This window comes from Phaenicophaeus curvirostris, chromosome 3 (assembly GCF_032191515.1).
Source record: "Phaenicophaeus curvirostris isolate KB17595 chromosome 3, BPBGC_Pcur_1.0, whole genome shotgun sequence".
Taxonomy (NCBI): domain Eukaryota; kingdom Metazoa; phylum Chordata; class Aves; order Cuculiformes; family Cuculidae; genus Phaenicophaeus; species Phaenicophaeus curvirostris.
The window spans coordinates 51,104,889-51,129,195 of NC_091394.1; the positions used below are offsets into that span (position 1 = coordinate 51,104,889).

Genomic DNA, 24,307 nt, shown 5'->3' on the forward strand with positions numbered 1-24,307 from the left:
AGGTGAAAAATCAAGGGTGTATAAATGGGATCTGAGGCAATAAAGGGGAGATCCAGAGGATCAGGGAAGGGAGATTGCTTTCTGAGAGATGGAAGGAAGAGACAAGCTAAAGCCACTAAATTTTCAGCCAAGAAAGAGCAAAAGAAAGAATAGAGCTATGAAGAAAAGGAGTGAAAGTTTTTTAAAGTCAAAAGAGAATAACCATACTGCCATAAATCAAGAGCAGTACAAACACATTCTAGAAGTTTGTAGGAGTGATTAGGGAATGGCAGAACTGACTGTAACAGAAGCTAGAAAAACATTTTACAGTCAAGAAAAGGCAAATTAAGAAATTGACAAAAGCAAACACTTTTTTGCTGCAGCAGCTTTTCATCTTCCATAATTTGAAGTTAGGATTAAAACCATTTGACAATTTCACATTATTTCCTCAACTTTCCTTCTGCTCCTGCCCACTTATTCCTCTTCTGCTCACCTTCTTTTCACACTTTGCCTTCCAGAACAGTACCGCTACTCGGCTTTCATGTCATCCTGCCAGGACTTAGCCTATGGGTCTACTGTAACCAAAAATAACTTGGAAAGCTCTCCAAATATGAGTGCACACACACACTTTATAAAAGCATTCACAAATGGGAAAGATGGCTTTCCTTATTTACAAAGTCATAACAGAGAAAGGTTTTTAACATAACTGCACTGCACAATAAATACATTTTACACTGTAGAGGCTAAAACCAAAGTATCATCTAATGAAAAAATAAAAATGCCTTTCTGTTGATACTGAGTCTATTTGGATCTACAGCGCATATGTCAAAAGACCTAACAAGTCTGAAGGGAAAAAGTACTTCAGCAGGTTTCACGTGGTTTCCTAGGTGAGGGGACTGTCTACAATCATTTCAGAGAGGAATCCCAGTTGGCTACAGGCGCATCCACCCAGCTCTGTTCAATTCAGTAGTATCTTATCAGGACTCAGTTATGTTCCTTGACTAAAACTGAGATTTTATTTTCCATCTCACAATTTGCTTCATTCCTCTCAGCTTTCAGTTACTGATTACTGTACAGTCATTTTTAGTTAACGAATTAAGACTAATGCAACATCCAGTCCAGATCTGCAACATGCCAGTGTGCAAATTCATCCATTATGAGGCTGCACTTAAACCCCACTTACAAATACCCTCTGCGTTCACCAGTGACTTAGGAAAACACGTGTATAAGCAAAGTACAGAAATCTGTATGGTTTGAATCTAAAAAATACACACAGCAGCTAGGCACAGACAGCAAACACTTTAAATACAGTGACAATGCAGTAATTATACATACATTCTTCATATTGAAGGAAACTTATAGTGCCCCATTTACAGTATAGTCTTGATCCAGAATCTGTTTATAAAACTCTCACCTAAGCATTCAGGTGCAGAAGTAAAATAACTGAGAAAGGAGGAGGGAGAATGAAAGCAGATGATGCGAATCAGAAACAGAACAGTGCAAGAAGCCACGAAGTGGTATTGTTTACCTGTCAGTTGACATTGATTAATCTTGTGTTCTGTGATATCACTCAGTGACTCAAACACCTGGAGGCAGCTGTCACAGCTGTGCACAGCTTCTTCTTCTAACTCCTCCCCTTCATCTGGCCTTTTCTTACAGTCTAGCACTTCTCCATCTTCTGCTTTGTCTTCTAGCGTACAGTTAGGGTCTGAAAGATAACCAAGACCGTGATGTCAGGCATCTAAGAAAGTAACTTTTGAAAATAAAAATAAATAAATAAATCAAGATAGGTTCTTGCAGTAGTGATGAGAAGAAACATATTTGGCATGAGCCTGCAGCACAGTAGATTTTATTGCTAAATAAGCAAAGGAGGCTTTTTTTCCTTGTTTTTTTTCTAATCTTGATGAAAGGAGAATTTCCCTTCTACTCCCACAAAAGCAGCTCCATTTCTCACTCAAGCAATTCTTCCATGCTTCAATGTTAGATTTGTCAATTTTTTTCACAGCTATTGAAGCTGCTTTGATCACTTTAAGAAAGGATAAACCACCTATGCAATTAGTTTTCAATGAAAAGAAAAACCAAATCAATGAGTGTGCAGGAACCTCTTTTCACTGTCAACTACAGCATTTCACAGGAAATTACCAGAATTAAGAGACTAACAAATCTGATTTACATAAACATGAAATTAATCTTGATTTTACAACCCACTCCAATACTCCATCACCACACTATTTGACACAAACAAACCCCTGGAAAGATTATACCCTGGGTCAAAATGCTACCCATGCTTTGAACTTGTGTATAACTATGACAAATCCAATAAAGTTCCCACATTTGCCAGGAAAACTGGAAACAAACTACTGTAAAACCTAAATTGTGCATAAGGAGTGTTTTGTCTGTTTGACATGTTAACAAGCATTTTGGGGATAGCGGGATAGCTCTAGCCTCAGAGCAGCAGCCCTGGGCCCAGTCGAAGCTTCTAAAATTGAAGAAACGTGCGGTCTCACTGCCATCCCCTATGAGAAGAGAAGCCACACAGCTCGCTGCACTGACTCGGTTCTGTAGGTGAGCAGCGCAGAGTGAGGTAATGCAAAGTCTAGAACTTTTCCTCCTCTGAGGAGGAGCAGAGTAGCTTTAACTACTCCTGACTTTTTTGCCCACTTTACTAAAAGCTTCATTCAAGAGACAGAAATAAAACAATCTGTCTTCCCTAATAAAGCAAGCTGGCACTTAAATTTGTTTTTCTTTGAGAACCACAGTACAACAAGTGAAATGCAGAATAAAAATGGTTGTGTACATTCCAGCAAAAGGAATGCAAGTGTTTCATCACTTTTCCCTTTTCTGCTTTGGCTGCCTCATCTTTCCTTTTAGATATTTGAGAGAGCTGAGACTGAAACAAGTCATTTTAGACAACAGGGACAAACTCACATGATAACAGGAGATTGTGCAAGTACACTTTAAGATGTTATGCTCTTTAGCCAAAGGGGTGTCTAAGCAGGAGTAGGTTTCTTGTCCACAGCAACCCAGAGAAGGTATTTTTGAACCCACCTTACGTAGCGCTACAATTGATTATGATCATGTACAACTGCTTGAGAGAACTAAAACATGCTAACACTATATTTATATTAGAATGGGACAGGGCTGATGGGGAAGGAGATTCCACTTTAAAACACTCTTAAATCCTCTCTCAGCACCCTACAGTGATGTGGGCACAGCTATCCCTGTATTTGCCACTGTGCCCAAAATGCAGGCATTCTTGCTGCCCACAGTGAAGGTCAGAGCTCTCATAATCTTTCTACATCCTTTGGTCCACACTGCTGCACCCTGCTCTTCAACTGTTCAAATACAGACAGACCCGCAAGCAGAAACTGGAAACGACCCATGTCAGGAAATCTTCCTCACGCTAAGTGGCTCATGATCCAAACCAAGAAATTTCTTTGACAGGGGCAAAGGGCAGAATTTATTTTTAAGGGAATTATATTACAGAGGGAAAACAGATTACTGTTTAAAAATAAAAAACACAATCTGAAGGCAAAAATAAATTTGCTGTGCAAAAGCCCTGCCTATACACTGAGTGCAGTCCTTGTAGGACAAATTACATTCACAAGGTTCTTTCAAGAGCAAAAACTTCTGCTTGAGCAGCTATTTCCAAACAGAGGAGAAGTCTGCAAATTTATACACCAAAAAGGAATGCTAATTAAATGAAAGGACTTTATGGCATCTCAGCCATTGCTGAATGCTCTGAATCTCCCACCTGAAACTCGCATTGTCACTTCATTTTCCAAGATATTTTACTAGATTAATAAAAGTAGCTAGGAGATCACCGGGTTATAAGCAGTTCAGAAAAAGAAAGAATTGTCTTAACTGTTGCAAACTGACCCAAACATCATTAAACACTTGTTGGAAGACAGCATTTGCACATTGCATACTATTAGTTGTTCAGCTCAAGCTCCCAGTTTCATCTCATAAAACTGACAGCACTCAGGGAAATGCGGGCACTGGGTTTGAATTTTAACATGAGTATTTAAATGCTGCACATAAAATTTACAGACCTGTTTGTTTTAAAAGAAGGGCAGTGTCTGACTCTGCTTTAAGTACAATGCTGAAGGAAAAAAAGGGAAGGGAGGGAATTCTCAAGACTTATTATTCAGAAACACTTGCACTTTACCGGAATTCAGCAATACACACACACGTATGCACACATGCACCCCTTAGTGCACAAAAGCCTCAAGAATCACTCAATTTAAAGCTTCCTACTTAGAGACTGGTTATTAAAATTAGAATCATTTTAAGACTAATAAATGTTTTGCTTCTCCTTCTGCATTTGCAGATATAAACTCTACAGGGACAGAAGTCAGTCAAGCTTATTCCCTTCTGCTGCAACTTTAGAATACATGCTCTAGCCAACTGGCACATTTGTTTTTAGGTCAACACTTAAGTGGGACCCTCTGAGACCTAGGTTTGAGTTTAGCCTACGAAAGCTTTATGAAATGAGTTCTGGCAGTCTCAGCCCCCTCAATGACTGCATTTCCACTGTGATCCACCATCATGAAGAGATGTCACCACCAAAATAAAAAGATATTTAAAGAGAGGAAATATCATTTGGACGCTTTGTGTATCTTCCATCAAAAGCTGCTCTAACCTTAAGCGGTTACTTAAAATGTAGATAAGCTGCCATATTTGAGCTGCTCCTTTGAAAGACTAGAATAAAATGTATTTTATAAATGCAATATGCATTCATCTGTACTTTCTCCCTAACCTCCCATTCAAAGCTCATGCTCGCATACAGGCTTCTCAGCAAATGTCATTCATCTCCAACATTTTTCCCTCCCCAATATCTGCAACAATCACGGCCACAACTCCCTCAAAGACTGTCGTTGCAGTCAGATCACCTATCACAACATCTGCAAATGCCGCTGTCATTTCCAGAGGCTTTCCTGTCCTGTTTCAGAGGCTATCGTGCACTAACTGAAATTTTTCAATACTCATCAGCAACAATAGACACACGCGCTCCATCTGCAGATATCAATGAAAATTACCTAGTATGGAAAGGATGGTTACATTTTTAGAACAGAAATAAATCCTATTAAGGCACTTAAAAAAAACAAAAGAAGAAAAAAAAAAGAACAGTTGTCTTCTGTTACTGATTACGTTAACATTCTTTATAAATGGAAATTAAAAGAAGCATGATTTTCTCATTAGTATGTTCCCTAGCAGGTGGTTCTACCCTTCCCTCTTTCTTCTCCTCCTCATAAGGGATGTTATTGCTGTAACTTTATCTAATAAAACTGCAACTTTGGGGAAAATGAAAAAATGGCATTGGCTCAAAATTGTTGGAGGCAATAAAGCTATGGACTTCAATTAATTTCAAGTATGGGAGCGGTTTAGGGCCAACCAGCAGAAATTCTATTCTGTCCATGTAAAAATGAGGTTTCACCACATTTACCTTTTATAACCCATATAAAAGTCAAGCAAAAGTAATGAATATCTAAAAGCCATCTCAGTGGACTAGCAAAGGCTATCTGTATTCTTGAAACTCATCTTACATATTTCTGCCTATGCTATAAGGATCCATAGCTAATCACAGCTAAAACATCAAACTACCAAGAAAACAATCTCCTTTCCAACCCATTTCACTGCCTTGCAGCAGACCTCCTTCCAAGCCACTTCTGCATGGAAAAGTGCTGGCAAAAGAAAGGAAAACTTAGATCATGTGGTTATAATTATTACCAGGCAAGGAATATTTCTTCAGCTCAGTGGTAAAGTAAAACTCTGTCGCTCTCTGCTCCCAATAGTGTCCATCGCAAAACAACTGCCTCATTAAATCTCTGCAGTAAGATTAATATGCCGTAGCTGCACTACATTTATAACTTGGTACTCTATAAAAAGCACATTTAATGGTTAGTGCCAGAGCTTAGATACAAAGTATTACTATAAAAACTTCTGGCAGTGTGTACACAGTGTGGGCCTTCTGTACTGCTTACTCGATCAGAAGGCTTTTTGTTTTTAATATCAGCACTGCATTCTTGCTATAGAGAAAACCAGAATGTTAAATCTTGCCTAGAAACAAACAGAGAACAACATAGAACATGATGGGAAACAAATAACTCGCAAGACAACTTAACCACTGAGAATTATTTTAAGAAAATAATGCAGAAAAGCAACCATTCCTTGTCATATTGATCTCCAGTTTTGCAGTCCTCTACTTTTCAATTTCGTGTGTCTACAGCAGTACAAGTTTTCTTTTTTCAAGTTTGCAGATCGCTAAATGGAGACATAAGTATATTCACAAGAGTTTGAGAAATTTCCCATTAAAAAAGCAGAGAACTCGTTTTTATTTCCTCTTTTCAAACAATACAGTTTACGTGCAGAGCCTCTAGAACCTATAAAAGACACCGAGCACCAAACACAAATGCACAGGACACACATACAAGAGAAACAGTCTTGTAGCTGAACAAAAAATTAACTGCGTTTTTCACCTTTGTAAGAGGAATAACTCCAAGTCTTCTCAAACAAACTACCCATGCGCATTCAGAGATTTCTAACCCTCTAGGAATATCCCTAAGCAGCCAGCCCTTACTCCAAAAGGTGACCTCAGCTGAATGAATGGGACTATTCAGATGAGCCAGTCCTGCTCTTCAGATAAAATTCTGTGGAATCAGTACCAAAGACAGAAGTGAAGTATTTTTTACATTCTCAGAACCATTTACAGAATAAAAGAGCCCTTGTTGTTATTGGAAACAATTATTTCTTCATGATTATTAACCATACGTATCCCTGTGATCCCGACTCAAACAACAGGTTTGTCCACGTAATCTCACTGACTTAAAATGACGGAGCCTTTAATTAATCTCTGACTGATAAGAAATCACACAAATAATCCTAACAGAAATCACTTATCCATGTATTTTACAAATATGGAAATAGTTTAAGTGGAATGAGTATTCAAGTTCATCTGAAATGGCATAGGGTGAGGTTTTATGTGGGGAAGGTAGAGAATGATTATTTTTAAGAAAAGAATAAAGAAAAGGGGGGAAAAAAGCATGCTGCTTCTTAGAAGCATCTCACTTTTAGTTGGCTGACCTACAGAAGTCAGAAGTTCCAATTCTCAGGAATTGAAAGGTGAAGGGAAAGCAATATTATTTTCCATTGCGAGCCCCAAGAATGCATTCTAAGCTGAAACAGTGCAGGAAGAATGCAGGCTTTGCAAAAATACCCCAATACAAAAATCCCTCACACTGTTGTCAAACAGTAAGCAAGCACTAATGAAGGAATTCAGCATTACCAGTCTGTGCGGCTGTTAGTCCCACACCTGCCTGCTGGTCCTCTGTTTCACTTTCTTCTACTGTCAGAAAAAGGTAAACAAAACAAAACAAACAAAAAAAAAAGATGTTAGGTAGGTAGCTGAAGTGTTTCAAGCATCTTTCCACCAGCTTCTGCTCTGAAAGCCAGTAATGCTTGTACAACATGGGCAAGAAAAGCTGCACTGCAAAGTGCGAAAGCGTAGACCAGACCAAAACAGAATACATTCCTGGATGGAAGCTACAAATCGGAGAACAGAATGACTAAATTGGTTTCATGGCTTAAAAAACCAAATTGGATTTCCTCTGGAATATTTGTCTTCAATGCACTCTGTTATATTTTATTATGGAACTAAATGAGAGAATAATTCTGGGCTTTAAGATTCTACTCACTCCACACAGATAAGAGAAAGCCTTCTCCTGACAGGCGGGAGAGGGGTGTGTGTGCATGCTAATTCATATATAAACTTTAAAATAATAATAATAATAATCCTATATTCAGTAGCAAACATCTCAGCAGTGCAGACAGCCTTGCGAAGGAAAACTAACCCCATGCTGTTTTACTGTATACACCATGCCAGCATCTTTCCCTTGGCTCACAGCTTTCCAGAGCAGCAGAACTCAAAACAATACAATTCTTGTCAGATTCACTATTCAAAACTTGTTGGGTGAGAGTGAACCTAACAAGAGCCATTCTGCTGCTACTTTGAAAAATTAGAGCAAGCTGTTCTCGTGTGCTCTGATATAATGTCTAAGTAAGATTGACTCTCCCAAAGTAAAAGTAAGGGAAGAGCTAAAAGGCAGAACCATTTCCTTTTTATTCTCCCAAAGACCAAGATCTTTGAGTTAGAGAACAGTAGAGAGAAAAGAATTCATTCTTCCTTCACAGGGGAAAAAGCTGAAAGGGGAAAGACTGCGCTTTTACAGCATTTCCACTCCCAAGAATTCAGACCTCAAAAATAATCATGCAACAGAGTTAAATCCAGAGAGTGGGGCTTGGGTTTTTCCCTGGTTCTTGGGACAAGGAAGTGCAACACTTAGGGTCACATATAAATCTAGACATATATTCAAAAGAAGAGATACATATACACACTCCACAGGTACCTCTTTTCCTCCTCCGCCAACCCCAAGGCTTCATACAACTGGTTGTTTCTAGAATCTGAGTTTCTAGAAAAAAAACACCAGTTTTCATAAGGACACTCTTAGGACACCAGAAACTTGAAACACAGTGCATATATTAGAAAGCGTCAAGTACAATCTCTGGAGGACTCTAAGCAATCTCTACCTCTACCCCAGAGCTGCAGATGGTAAGCATGCTCTTCTCATCAACAGAGATCTGATAAAGCTTCCCCAGCCCTGGAGTAAGTCAAATATTTCACAGAATATGATTTTATGAGCTGACTGTTTCAGTTGAGCTTGTATTTTGTATCCATGAAGTTATCAGTACTTCAACTGTACGATTTTTTGTTCTGCTGAAGCCATCACCCCAGCAGTCCTCACAGCTAAAGGAAACTGGTCAGACAAAGAAAGCAATGGGAAAAGCTCATGAAAAGCTGAATTTGGGGGAACAAGTGGTCAAGCACAAAATAAACTACACAGAAGATTTTTCAATAAGGCAGCACAGATCAGTAAGACTCATTAATAAAGCAAGAAAAACAATGAATACAATCAGTATACAGTTTTAAAAAAATAGCGATACTGCCTTTTGTGACCTTCTCAAAGCCCCCAGTGAACACTCCACAGCAGCCCAACCTGACCCTGCTGCCACCAGCTGTTGATCTATTTCCAAAAAACTGTTCTCAAGAACAAGATCTAAAACTGAAAACTAGTCCACCGTTTCATCCCTCAAGAAGAAACTCACTTTGGTCATCAGTATCTACTGATCAGCCTTATTAAAGATTGTATATGTAACTGTTACCTACCACTGAAATCCTCAGCCACAATATATGTCACAACTCAGTCCACAAAGCCAGTTTAAAAACTCATTTTTCAAGTTTCAAAACAGAACTGAGGTTGTCAAACATGAACTTTTCAAGAACTGATTCCCAAATGGAAAACTTTAAAACAAAGCAGCTACCTGCTAAGAAGTAAAAAACAAAATCTGCTTGTCTGAAGTGGATCTCCACTTGTAAGTGTATGCAAACCAAAATGCAAGAGTTCGTCTTTCCTGCTGTTCTGTTCTGAACGTCTGCTGCCACCAGCTGCAGTACCAGATTCTCTTACTTCTAGTGAGAAGCAACTGCACACCGAAACATGCTCAGCTTCACACTGCTGAGCGGTACACCAAACATTTTTAGGTCTTGGAATGGAAAAAAACAAACATGGGTACTGGGTAACAAATTGTTTTCGTCTATGCAGTATTGTAATACAAAAACATGCCGGTGTATGTCTTGTGAAATCAAACATTTAAAACTTCCCTACTATTTCAGGATCTGAAAATTCTGTGAAAGCTGATGTTTGCTTTCAACAAAGGCTGGCCAATATGTCTTTATTACACACACACAAAAAAGAAATAACCGTGAGAGCAGGTAACTTTGTGGTTAGCAGCTTTCTAAACTGTTGTTCAAGCCCTTTAAGGATTCTCAGTCACAACAGAACCAAGTAGGTCACAACAGATCACAGCACAAAGACTTGCTAATAATATTCAGCTAGACTGACATACTTGTCAGGAAAGTTTAAACCACATTTAGGGGGAAATACATTAAGAGGAATAAGAAAACTACCTCACAAAACCCATGGAATTAAGGACATCTTAGCATTAGCACAAATCTACAAAATAGTACCTCATTTCCCTTGCAATAAGTTAGATCATTCCTCCAGTTAGAATGAGTATTTATTACATTAACTAAGCTACCGTTACTAGCATCAGACAAGCTCCCGATTAGCACTTCACACCTTTCCACAACCAGATTCTGAAAATCAATGCTATTTCAGCTCTCAGACTACCACTAAACTCACCTGACTAGTGTGACATGCAGCCATCATTAACTTCCCTTAAACATTAACTATTCCATTCTCTTTCAAGAGAGGAAGGCAACTTTAAACAGAATCTATGTAGTGAGATGCTTTAAATTTTGCTAATCAAACCCGTTTCTCTAGCACTAGCATGAAATGGAACTAAAAAAAAAATCCACCAGGATGATATGCAGATAAAGCAGTAGCATGTGTGCATTATTATTAATTCAAACATCAAAATCACTGATACTCTAGGACTGGGATCACACGTAGGGGTATCTTTTTCATTACAGGATACACCACTTCATCACATAAGGTAAGACAAATCCTAGATAACGAAGTGATACAGTATTAGTAAAAGGAGAGGCCTCAGGAAACCGGAACAATAGCTTATGAGTCCAAACTATGAACAAGTGATGGTACTGCTGAACACCACTTCCAGAGGCATTTGAAGTAACGTTATAATGAAAGCAACAATACTCCTTGTCCCTAAAATTAAGTGTTTATGATCACAGGTCACCTGTTTTGTTAACTGTACAAATATTTCTCAGTTGACTTATCTATCACTTGAAACAACGAACCATTAAGTCCATACTACATGTTTTCTCAGGGCAACTTTTAAAAAAACAAACCAAACAGGAACGCAAAATAATAAAATTTTGAAAAAAAGACAAGATCACCACAGCAACTTGAGTGGCACCACACTTCCTGAGTGCAGTTTTAAATAAATAAAATCTCAGTAAGGGAAAACAGAATTCCAGCATGCCACTTCTGTCTTTTATTACAAAATCTTGTGGGTTGGGCAGATATCAATTTAAGATTTTACTGCAAAAAAACCCCACTTGTCTCTATACTGAAGCTTTATCTATGTGAAAAGTTATGACATTTCAGCTTTGGTACAGCCAATCTCCAAGGCAAACCCTAGTTTTGGTTTAGAGCACCTTTCACGCTTATGCTGCTGAATATCAACATTAAGACCAACTATTCTTTTTTAAAGGGGAAAAAAAAAACAACGAACAAATCACGCAGTACCCCTTTTGCTTAGAGTCTCTTCATGGGACACACGGTTAGCCTATAAAGGATGGATAATATTTTATAAAGTTAGTACAAAATATACACAGATTTTTCTAGCTTGAAAAATCTCATTCATATTCTTCTAGCTAACCAGGATTGCTCTTCAGTGAAGAGTTAATCTGTAGATTTAGCATGGTAAGGACGAGCACAAGTCATTTCATGTTGACGCCTGGGTAAAACCTTGCATGGAAAAGAAATGGATAAAATTAGAAATGTGAAAAAGGACATTTTCACTGAAAGTGAAGCCTTTTGGAAAGCTCTGGCTAAGATTTATGGCTTCTGAGCTATTATAAATTATAATAAAATAAAAGCAAAACATAACTGAAAAAGCCTATTTTCTTTTAGTCTAGGCGGGTTAATAAATTTTTAAAAAGAAAAAAAAAAAGAATTGCCCCAAATGCCTGAGCCTCTCTTCAGCTAATTAAACAAAGCAGGAGAAGCCATGTATCCCAAAATAAACTATAAAAATAGATTGGTATTGATTTATCCATCCCTTCCTAAAACATATTCTCTGAGAGATGCAAAAATAAACCCAATATAGTAACTAAGACTGTCAGGATAGGAAGTTTAGAATATATATTTTTAACTTGCTCTTTGCATTTCCTATAGTTCAATACTTAGCCTATAAATTTCCATTAGCATATGATTAGTAATTCAATTTAAATCCATTTTTGCACCAAAGCCTTTTTCTTAGGATGGTAACTTTGCCAAGAGTATCTTCAATCTACATGTCTGAATAATTTCTGCAGACAATTAATAGAGACACTAGCTGTATTAGCATAATCAATATACAATTTACCGAGTTACTCAGACAGAAAAGAAAGAAAATGTGTGCACCATTATTTCAGTACCTACAAATGACTGTAATTTCTGGAAGTATCTCTCTGCTTTCCTTTTCCCTTCTCCTCATGGCCACATAAAAACCAAGAGGACATTGATACTACTACAATCTACAGGTAGATATTAAGTATGATTGTATAGATTAATCACATAGCAGGAGGCAAATTTAAAAGTGAGTTACAGGAGATGCTGAGTATCCTCTAACTCTATTAAAGTCAATGGGTTTTGAAGATGTTTCGCACTTTGCAATAATGTGCTGTGGAAATACATCTCCATAATGGTTCAGTCAGAATACAAAACTGAAATGAAAGAAGTTACAGAGTGGTATTAAATGTGGGATCACATATCAATGCATCATCTGCTAGGGCTACACCTTCCTCTGCTTTCTTTCCTCCCTAGGTACCACCAGTGCTCTAAAAGCCACCTTTCAAATTCTTCTAACCAATATGTGCGAGCACAGGATTTCAAATCTGACTACTCCACATGTAAGCAGCAATTCAATGTATGAGTCCTGGAAGTCAACAATCACTTCAGGCTGCTTCATAATGTCCTTTAAGATAAATGGCATTCACAAAAGTTCAGAACAACTAAGAAAGTTTTGTTTTCTAAACAGCTTCACCTAGTATCAATACGCATCTATCAGCTACTAGCCAGAAACGTGATTACCATTTTGACTCCCAAATGTATATGAACCTTATGGCTTTAGAGTGAGAGGAGCTGGAAAACACATTTGCATATTAACATTTCAAATATCTACATTCCAGAACTCTATTGAAAATTAGTTCTGTGTGTGTGGCCACAACTGTACAAAAATCCAATTAATAATATGCACGAATATTTGTATTTCTGATTTGTTTTCCTTTGTGCTGTGATATACTCCTTTTCCTACTTCTACACACTTCCCTCAGCATTCTAACAGTATTCTCTTGATACTTGGAAATTATCATTTCCTTTAAATGCTTCCTGTTATATAAAGTATTTTTCTTCTTCCATTTGCTTTTTTCCAGAAGACAAAGCCCCTCACAGCATTCACATTTCTTACTCCTCTCTTTAGTCTATCCCGACACTGAGCTTGAGATTTTTTTCCCCCTCTAATACTGTTCTTGTAGAATGACTGAATTAGGAGTTCCCTATTAGACTGCAGTGGTTGGAAAATATTATTCTTGTGCTAAAATGAAGTATTTTCCTAGGCACCACAAAAACATAAAAGTAATAAATATGCTTAAGTGGAAAGAAATTAAGCTTAAGAAATCCTTTGGATATTCTTCCAACCCTTGATCTCAAGAATGACAGTATCTAAATGTGACAGTCTAAAGACGTCCAGTTTTGCATAAAATTAGTGTAGAAAAGGCAGAAGATGCTTTTTCCTGCAGCAGAAGCATTCTATAAAACCCCAAAAGCTGAGGGGTGGAGTGGTGAAAGGAATATCTTGCTCTGGATAGCTGAGGGAGCAGGTCAATTAATCCTGCCCAGAATGCTTCCTTTGCCTTCCTAATTTAAAAAGGTTAAGCCACATCTACATATACCCCTATTTTCATTGTTTAAAGTAAAATAATAACGCTATGATATATTTTAAAAAGCACTTTTATCCAAAAGATCTTAAAGTTCATAAAAAACCTTCAAGTAAATTCCAGACATCCCTAAGATTCTCTATCATGCAATGTAACAGATTATAACGGATCATGGTGAGAATTAGCAAAGCAAGACTGAATTTCTTTGGCAGTCAACTCTTAGCACCAGGGTTAGGACTTTCAGCTGTCCTGCCTGTCTTAAACTGAGGACTCCACCTCCATTCCTGGCAACGTGACTGTGTGCATCTAGTCCATTTTGAGGAAAGACAGAAGTGCGGAGGCCAAGATAAATTTTAAGCCTAATTACCATACCCCGTTCTTAACATGAATGTTTTCAGAGCGACTCCTCTCAGTTTACTGAAGCTATGTACCACCTAAGCTTGCTTTCTTTCTCAGAGGGACATGACTAAGAATTTCTGGTAGCCTACAGACTTGTACTTTCAACTGTGCTTAGAAAACAGGAAATTCATTAAACACTGCCTACAAAAGCCTAAACTCAGCAAGAGACAGCATTTTGAATCAAACTGATGCATGGATCACAGAACCTCAAAAGTAACCAACACTACACACACCTGAAGAGAGGTGATGTAAAGAAGGGCTACGAGGACCTACAATAAAGGTTACTGCAGATGACTCATTGCCTTTGAAAGCTGTCATTTATTTATGTGCCTAAAACGAGGCACTTAAATCGAGGACTTTTGGTTGTCTGCATGCTTTAGCTCTGTTACCTAAAGACATACATTTATCTGAGTCAAAACCCCCATCTCCTTTCAACTGAGATCATCCCTGACTTACCATAGATCACCCTTTATTTTGTAATAGGGTATTATAAGTTTATTTTTGATCCCTCAAACTCTCTGTTCTGTTGTAGATAACTTTCTGTCATGTAGAACAGCACTCTGGTCTATATCCACAAAGGACCTTAGAAGCCCAAAAACTAATGAGGGGACACTGCATCTGAACTGCCAGATGTCCTGCTCAGATACCACTCGGGTCAGGCAGTACCTATGATTTTATCATCCAGGCTATCTCAGTGCTCTACAGCTCAATGCTGAAATCAAAACAAAGCCCAATTGCAGCTGGTTATTCAAAGATTAAATATTCTCCTGCCTGCCTGAGCTTTGGATGCGGTCTTATGGGCTGACTTTTCAGACCTTACATACCCTTCTCTTGTTGCTACAAGATACTGGCAGAAAACAGGTGGGTTAAAATATCTTCACCTTTCTTCCTCTTGCCCGCACCCACTGATCACCCACCCAGAATGTGGGTGGCACCAGCTCAACTTTCTTCTTGATCAGAAGGATTTGTACTCACATCATAAGCTTTCTAACAAAGAACATTTAGTCTCAAACTTGAGATCCACTCATTCATTGCTGTTGTAGCTGACACACCGTATCCACAATATTCACTGAACTATAAAGAAGGAGCAACACATACTCATAGGGCAACCTGTTGCTGTGTAATGACTGATGTACTCCCTGTGATACAAACATCCTTAGACGAAGCACAGAACAGAACCTGCGCCTCTCACATACTTGCAAAGCATGTAACTTTCCCTCTTCAGTAAAAGGGAGAGAAAGCAGCAGCACAACCCCTCCATTCCTTCTTAACTGGGAGGAAGAGGAGGAGCCTGGAGAAGAGGAGGCTGAGGGGAGACCTCATTGCTCTCTACAACTACCTGAAAGGACGTTGTAGAGAGGAGGGTGCTGGCCTCTTCTCCCAAGTGACAGGGGACAGGACAAGAGGGAACGGCCTCAAGCTCCGCCAGGGGAGGTTTAGGCTAGACGTTAGGAAAAAATTCTTTACAGAAAGGGTCATTGGGCACTGGAACAGGCTGCCCAGGGAGGTGGTTGAGTCACCTTCCCTGGAGGTGTTTAAGGCAGGGGTGGATGAGGTGCTGAGGGATATGGTTTAGTGTTTGATGGGAACGGTTGGACTCGATGATCCGGTGGGTCTCTTCCAACCTGGTTATTCTGTGATTCTGTGATTCTGTGAAAGGAACAACCTGTCCTTTGTCTCTAAAAAGCTGGATCAGAAAAGTGACTATAAGATACCCTATTGCACTAAGACACCCACATCTATAATGGGGGGGAGCTAGGACACACTATTCTTTCCAAGTTTTTCCTACTCAGCAACATTCATAAACCCCTAATCTACCCACGAATTACATAAAGAATACAAGCACCTCGTGCAAGACTACTTTTCCACTAGGCTACCAGGCACCTGTGAACACTAAACACTGTTTTAACTAAAACCTAGTATTTTGCAGCATGCAAGCGCTCTCTCTTTTTTTCTTTTCTTTTTTATCACCAATTTACATTGGTATCTGGCAAGTATATTGCCTGCTCAATAGATTTACCAGAAATTGCAAACCAAATTTCTAAATTTCTTCCTATGCCCTAGCTTTTTATAAGTCACATAGCACAATTCCTTCCCAGCAGTTACACACACAGACCAATAGCAATCCATTTCCTCCTCCCATCTTCAGAGTGAAAATGTTACATCAGGCATGGATCTTGACATCCTGTTGTCCTGGAACCAGTGAATCAGAAAGTTCCTTCCTCACAATTGTATTCTTTGGAGGTGGAAAATAATTAACTTCCCCACCCCCTCCTCCTTCCTACTGCCACTATCAAAGTTAGAAATTCACTTGACGCTGTCCATGAAAAAAAAACAGCCATCATAATTCAGTGTCAGAGAAAGTTTTGTTGCTCAAAGCATTGCCAATGCCAAAGTCTTTCCAAGGACACTGCCTTCCTACATCACATCACCCGGTCCAGCAACACAGGAGGTATTTTATTTTTGTTTAAGTTCCTTTCAAGGAGTTAAAGAGTCAGTAATAGAAACTGAACTTGATAGGTTACTAAAAGAAGTGAACAACAAAAAAGAAGTAAAATTTAAAAAATCAATTGCTGTGGGATTCATTGTTTGAAATATATTTTCCTGGCAAAATACAGCCTAAGAATAGTAAGGGCACAACAAGTTTCAGGGTCTGTATACAGAAGCCATCTATTGTGCAGCTAACCAGGACATTTCGACTTAAAAGTGCTCTAGCTTTTCCATTCTTGTGTATAACCTTGTGTGTAACACCAAGTGAACGTATGAGAAATGAGGAGAGATTTTGCATGTTCTGTTTGGTAAGACAAAATTCCTGTTCCAGCCTTGCAGGAGAGAATGTGCTCTCCAAAAACAAGGTTTGGGAGGAGAGAAATAGCATCCTGTCCATTTGTCCTTAGGGCAAAAAGGTGCTCTGCTTCAGACAAGCGGCTGTTCAACTAATTACTAAAACTCATTTAGGTTTGTAAGAGGGCTAACTAGTAACTGATTATTTTTAAAGAACCATAGTAAGCCCCTATCACATTAAAAAAGAAGAAAGGGGACAGAGTCACTATTCCAGCAGATATATAAATGACTTCAAAAAACCTCGAAGGACTAAAAATCCTAACCTTAAAAAGAAAAATTGCACCTAATTACACGTATATTTAAAAGTGAAAGTATCAGATGTATCACTTACTCAAAAGAACACTCCTCTGTCTTGCTACCACTATAACAAGAGGGGGAAAAGCTGCACTGAGAACACATCCCCTCAAATCCAAAATTTCAATGGGCATTAATTGTGCAGAACGAGTAAGTAACAAATTATAACCCTTTTGAGTACATATTATATAGATTCAAATGTACAAAGAAAAGTTGCAATGTAGCACACACAGCATCACTCTAGCTCAAGGAAAATCTAAAAGGCTCAAATATGCACATACTAGAAGAACATAGATAACCTAGATTAATTCCTGAAAAAGGAGGAAAAAAATCCTTTACATATTTTTCTTAATAATTGTGAAGTGGGGGGGAGGGGGTGGAAATGTTTGAAACTAAAGGAATGTGATGTGTGGAAAAAATACGCGTGACCAATGTTAACTAATATTGTAAACACAGAGGACAATGGTCCTAGTTCAAAAATCCACTAGAAGAGGGCAATTTTGGGCTTTGTTACTAATGTGTGCACAGGAAAACATGAAGCAGATTTTCTTTGGAAAGTAGGAGGGCTGAATGAAATGTTAATTATAACATGTTCTAATAAGGATACCCCCAAGATCAGCCCTATCTTTTTTGCTACAGCATAGTCCCTAGGCATATGGCTAACTACTCCTTGATCATTATCGTGGCTAAAACTAAAGCTACTGAAGTTTAGGAGATTCATATCGAACAGAATTTCTTTCATCTCTAATAATTGCTAAACTAGCATAATTACTCATACTTGAGGTGAAATAGAACCCAAGTTGTCTAAAATTAAAGTTAAAACACAAACAAACCCCATCACCTCTTCTGGTTTTTGCACATTCATCTCTTGTCAGAATCCTATGCCAAGCATTGTATTATGATCTATAAGTATTTAAAGGCTTCTCTTGTGCTATCTATATCTAACTTCTGTAAAGAGAGCAACTGAAAGACTTTAATGCTTTGTAGCAACAGACGGCAAAATGTATTTGAAAACAGACATGTACATTTTCATGACACCAAACAAAACAGGCCCACTTCTTCCTAGATTTGTATGTTGTCCCTTTGGGGAAAAGTATGTATACATACATATATATTTGCCATGGTTTTGATTTAAGTGAAATACTGAAACTTCCCCACCCCCAGTGGGGACTGATTTTGAGCTCAGGTAGCCCTACAGGAACCAATGGAAAACATAAAATAGAGCCGGGAAAAGATGTGAAAATGTCTGTCTTAATATACCAGCATTTGCACTATATTTTAATCAATCAATCAAAAAAAAATCACCTCCAAGTATCTTATTTTCATGGTTTTACATAGAAAAAAACCCATGCGGTCTCCGTAAAATGTTAACAGTTCTTCTGGATTCTTTCCTCACATGCAGTTATTCAAAAGGAATATTTTTTTCCAAAATGCATAAGTTTCAAAATACAGAATAATGTTTCTGCACAAAGAAACAAGTGCTATTAAAACAGTTGTAAATTAGACTGAATGAATTACAGGGGAAGATAAAGCCTTTCAAGACATCTCAGATCACGGTGGATAACGTTATCCTGCGCATGTTAGATAAGTGCCTCCATACCGACAGTTTCCCTTGTTCCACAAGTTCGCAGCAACTCGGGAAAGCAAAATGAAATCAAACCAAACACGCAGCGTTTCTAAGCTTCTTTAGATTACCTTTGTCACAAGATTTCACCTCTATGGAAACTAGCAGCATGACCAGTAGCTGTTTAGATGTTCATTCCTAATCATACCTGCTCCTAAGTAGATGGTGATGGTCAACGTAACTTACGCTGGCCTCAAAAATAACTGGGCAGCATTACTGTAATCCTACAGCTAATCAAGACCATCAATACCACCAGGCATTGCCAAAGTCCATGAATATTACTAACTGTTACGGAAGTTTTTGTTGTTATGATTTTGTTAATACATAAAGGAGCAGGGGCATGCTTTGGCAAGTCAGAAAGAGAACACTATAAATAGCCTGCATTATAAAAAGATCGTAATCTTAAATCCTCTTTGTTATTTGTTTTTCATGTACTCTTTTATGTTCAATATCCTAATTTTTGCCCTTTTTTGGATGACCAAATAGAAGCCAGCAATCCACTCATGCATCAAGCAGATGTTTTTGCTTTTCAGGCCAGAAGGAATCTTATGAATTTTTTGTTCCCTCCCTATAAAATGATGATGCCAAAATAACACAGTTCCTGAAAACAGCCCGTTCAGGAAAAGTTCTTTGAACTGGTAATTCTGAAACTTTAAGTCAAGTTCACAGAAATCAAGCCAATACTAATTGCTGGTTTTGTTTATGCTGGATTGATTATAGTCTAATCAGCAGGCCATCTAATGGCTTTTGAGTCTAGTCCATGCAATTTAGAAGCCAGAGAGGGTTGGGGCTGAGAATAAACATTCGAACAGTTGACAGATACACAGAAACGTAAAGGCTACTGTTCGAAGGGGATACGAATATCAAATTCTCTCTGAACTGCTGCTGCTACCTGTTCTACCTTCCTTGGTAATACACCACATCGCCTGTACCTCTGTACAATAAACATCCTCTCACTTCGAATTTATGATGAGAAGACAAGTCACATTAAAATACAGGCACATTTACTCACTCAACACTCAGCATGAATTGAGTTGCAGTTGTAAATTCAGTCAGGACAGAAAGGGTACCTCAAAAAGAGGGAACAACTTTAAGAGACAATCCAGGCTCGCCAAAATATTTCAAGATACAAGCCTTCTTTAAGCAGAACAGAGATATGCAAAATACAGCCGATAAATATTTCCTTCTCATCTTTCTAGGAACTGACATTCAGTAATTTTATTTCTGCAGTCAAATACGGGGTACAAAATAACAATGAGTAAAAATTTACACTGAATTAATAACAAAATATTTTTATATTTTTCAAAAAAGAAATCACTTCTAGAGATCAGCGCTTCTATTAAATATCTGGGACTGCTTTAGTTTCCTTGTGATGCCTCATCTAATACCTACAATTTCACTGATTTTTCATGGGTGACTGTAGCATAATGAATATTACCTGACTTCAGCTTAGAAACCTGGGTTTAACCTTGGGAGGACTACATTTTCCTTTAGGCTTGTACAAAGAATACCTGGTTTTCCTTGACTGGCAATATTTTTATAACTTGTTTCTAAACAAAGTTTCTCATCAAAAGCCAGCAGTAAGGGCAAAAGAAAAACTTCAAGCCCTCCCAAAACTGAAACCCCATGAACTAGAAAGGGGAGGGAGGCGGTCAGTAACCTAAGTGTGATATCTACAAAGCATGCCAAGTCACAAAAAAAGGTTTACAGTTCAAATGGCCAAGTTAAACAAGATACAAGCGAGCTGCTCTCCCCCCTGCCCATCCTCCCTTGCTTTCTCAGGGGGTCTTCAGCATGGCTTCACTTAGGGAACGGCGCTGCCCTTAGGTGTCAGGAGTTTAAGGAGTCATACCAATTGCCCTTCTTCAATACCCTTCATTTGCACAGTGACTCTTCTGGGGCTTATACATAGATATCGTATCTCTCACTTATCTTTCCCCACCTGCTTTTCTCCCTCCCCCAACAAATGCATTAGGTGATTTTGGTCAGGTCAATGATACCTAATACATTTTTTTTTTCCCAGAAACTAGCCAAGGAAATGGGATAAATTAATCAGTGAAATGATATATAGGTCAGGACTGATGAGTTTGATGCAACTGATATTTCCTCTGCCCAGAAAAACCTGGCAGCTGAACTTTAATTCCTCCTTCCTGAAGTAAAATAAGATATTCAAATTACAGCTTTTCAGAAAGTTAAATAATTTACTCTCCTTTTGAGGCTTCTTTTTCTTGCCACAACACTGCAGTATATTTGTAAGAGAGTCTTAAACTGTAAGGGGCTTATCTAATATTAGCCATGCCTTTTTTTTTCTTCTTTCTTTCCTAGGTCAAAACCTGAGATGCAATCCTCACCAAGAGCTGGAGGACAGTCAGACCAAAGTTGGCAAAGAACCAAAACAGGAAAGGGGGGAAAAAAAGAGAGAGAGAAGAAACAGAAAAGGAATGTAAACAGAAACCAGGGTAGTTCTTAAAAAAAAAAAAAAAGTGTATTTTCAGGAAATAGAAGATATTTAGTCATTAGAGAGTTCTTAACACCCACCATTTCAGTTAGTTGCATGCATTCCATACAAAAAACTCGATTGTCATTTTGTTTTAATGTATTTACCTGCCTTGTATCAGTATTCCCTTAAGATAATAAGTTTCAAATTAAGTTATCAAAAGTGACAGACATATCAAAAATATCTCTTATATCTTCCCCCCAGAAAAGGTTGCTAAGTACATGACAAATTGGAAATGTAATGTGTAACTCCATATTTTATTTAGATGTAAGCAGCACTCAAGAGTTTAAATAACTCATTTACATACATTCAAAGAATAGTTTTTCAGAGAAGCTATTTAAAATACTGTTCATTTTTAAACTGTAGAACTGTATTATGTACTGACTAAACCAGTAATATTTAAGAAAAAAAGGAATTTAAATAAATGCTGCATTGGAGGTACAGCTTAAATTCTCCTTGCAACCTTACTTACAGCTTTTGTTTGTTCACTAAAAAAGAAGATGTAATAATCAATGGGCAGAGTCTTATCAATGAATTTAATTCTATGTCTATGCAAGCATCTTTCAACTAGTCAGATGAATCGCATTATTAGCCCTTTCAGAAATCTTACAGTCGGACTGCTTTCAGAATACTATTAATCCACTCCAAAACTGACATGAATCAAGAAAAATAAAACAGGGAAAATGAAAAAGATATTTGAACAAAGGCCACCAAGAATGATAACCTACTCCCCAAAGGTAATCACTGCAGCAATAATTACAGATGATGATTGATTTACTGCCTGGTTTTAGTTGAAAAATAGTAAGTAAGACACTGTAAAGAAATAACTGTCATCTCTATCAAGAACATTAAGTGGTTTTCTTAAGTCAGTAGTTTATTGTCAGCAAATCCAAGCTGCTCTATCTGAATCGTACAATGTTGCTGTTTTCTCATTTTAGGGACTCCCAGGCTACGGGTACATAAAGAAGGGAAAGCCCATACCTCCACATAAAATGGAAGCTGTATCTTTTGTTTTAAATTAAGAGTAATGTTTACAGGAAGATGTTCAAAACAAACCTCCTCTCTGTAAAGCATCTAACAAATAACCTCGAGCAAAACACATCCAATGTCTAACAGGAGATCAATTTCCTGTATTTGTCACTTAATTCTGAACGGTTATTCCTTTGCACTTAAATACTTGGAGGTCTAAGGCTACCCTTCAGTTAAAGTTTCACAGCATCTTTTTTTGCAAACCTGGCTAATTGGTTGCTCTCCTACTGGCTCTAAAACTCTTAAGCGCACGTAAATAAATCCTCCCTGGGAAGCTTGGAATAAAAGTGTGCGCCCAAGTAACAGAACTTTCATTGTGGTACCATTTTTAAAAGGTAAGGGAAGAGCGGCTCGTTTGTTCTTCACAAGATGTCAAACAAAAGCACTGCTGAACCGCACAAACTTCGGTAAACTGGATACAGGCGGCAGCAGCAGGTAAAGCAGTAAATTCAAGGCACCTCTTTATTCCCTTTTAAAATATCTGGAGAGGTTAAAGAAAAGAAAAGAAGAAGAAAGAATTAAAGCCTGCTCCCTGAAGTCAATAGGAAGACTCTGAAAAGGGAACTCCTGGAAAGAGTTGTTTCAAGCGAAAGGAGCACAGTTTTTTTGTTGGATTTTTTTTTTTTGTTGGGTTTTTTTTTTCTTTTTTTTTTCCAGGTCCTCCCGCACAAGTCCATAAAAGCAGACCCCGCTCCTGCTTCCTAACTGTGAAATCGCTCTAGTTTCTAGGCACTTAACTCCTGGTACACGCCAGACTAAGCCGAGGAGGAAAAAGCGAGGCCTGCCCGGCCCCCGCGGCTCGGGACCAGCCGCATCCCCCCCTCCATCCCCCGGGAAGCACGAGTTGCTCTCAGCTCCCCAGGCTTTTCTTCCCTCGCTCCCCCTTCCCCCCCTCCCAAAAAGTAGACAACTTATGGGTGTTCTGACCTGACGCAACCCAGGCTTTATTCAACTTCACTGCAATGTACAGACCAGCCCGGGAGGAACGCGCACATCCAGAGAGAGATGTTTATTGGAGGTGACAGCCACCCTTCAGCCTCCTTCCCCACCAGCTCTCCGGCTGGGAGAAGCCCCTTCCCGCACAGCCCCGGCTCCTGGGGAGGGTCCCCGCCGGCTGCCCCGCTCCTCGGGGGTCGCGGGGACCGGCCGAGCCGGCGGGGGGAGGAGGGGGCGGCCGGCACGGGACAGAGCCGGCCCCGACACAGCCGCACAAGCCGCCCTTTGTCCTCCTCCTCCTCCGGGCTTCCCCCCCTCCTCTCCCGCCCCTCACCTCCCCCCCTTCCCCGCCGCCTCCTCCGGGGGGTCCGAGCCGCATCCTTGCGACTTGGGGAGCGCTCCCCTCGGTGCCCCCCCCACCCCTTCCCCTCTTATTTATTGCATTTACTCTCGTGTTTATTTATTTAAACCACCACCACCCCCCCCGCGCCGCCACCGGGGCCACTTCACGTGACAATCGAAGCCACATTCCTGCACAGCCCCAACTCCGGCCCCGCGCGGGGGAACTTCGCCCCACCCCCACCCCGAAACTTCCCTGCCCCGGGAAGGGAGCAAAACGGGGGGATGAGGGATGCGGAGGTGCCCGCACCGGGAATGGACCAAGGGGGAGGGATGCGGAGATGCCCGCATCGGGAATGGAGCAAAGCAGGAGGGGGGGGGGGGGATGCGGAGGGTGATGGGGGGAGGAAGGAAGGGGGAAGCCGGCAACTTTTTTTTTTTTCTTTCCCCTTTTTTTCGTTATTTCTTTAAAAAAGTGGAGCGGGTGCCGGCGGCTGCTGCCCGCGCCCGCGGAGGGAGGCGGCTCCGAGCGCGCTGTCACCGCGCCACCTCCCCCCCCACCCCCTCATCACCCCCCAGCAGCAACTTTCTCAGCGCGGAGACTTTTGGATCGCGCCGGCCGCTTCGGGCCGGGGAGAGAGGGGGTGGGGAAAGAGAAGGGGGGGCTCTCCGCCACCTCCCCGTC

General features: G+C 39.5%; 1 protein-coding gene across 12 annotated transcripts in view; it reads right to left on the minus strand.

Moving 5' to 3' along the window:
* Positions 1-24,307, minus strand: part of ZNF521 (zinc finger protein 521) — a 231,687-nt gene that overhangs the window by 205,892 nt on the left and 1,488 nt on the right. For 4 of the 12 annotated variants that reach the window (XM_069853994.1, XM_069853995.1, XM_069853999.1 and 1 more), the window contains exons 3-5: positions 8,385-8,447; positions 7,265-7,324; positions 1,508-1,687 (exon numbers count right to left, since the gene is read on the minus strand). In XM_069853994.1, coding sequence (XP_069710095.1) covers positions 1,508-1,687; positions 7,265-7,324; positions 8,385-8,447 — 303 coding nt within the window. The remainder of the gene's footprint in view (positions 1-1,507; positions 1,688-7,264; positions 7,325-8,384; positions 8,448-24,307) is intronic. The other 8 variants (XM_069853998.1, XM_069854005.1, XM_069854004.1 and 5 more) reach the window with 4 other exon arrangements.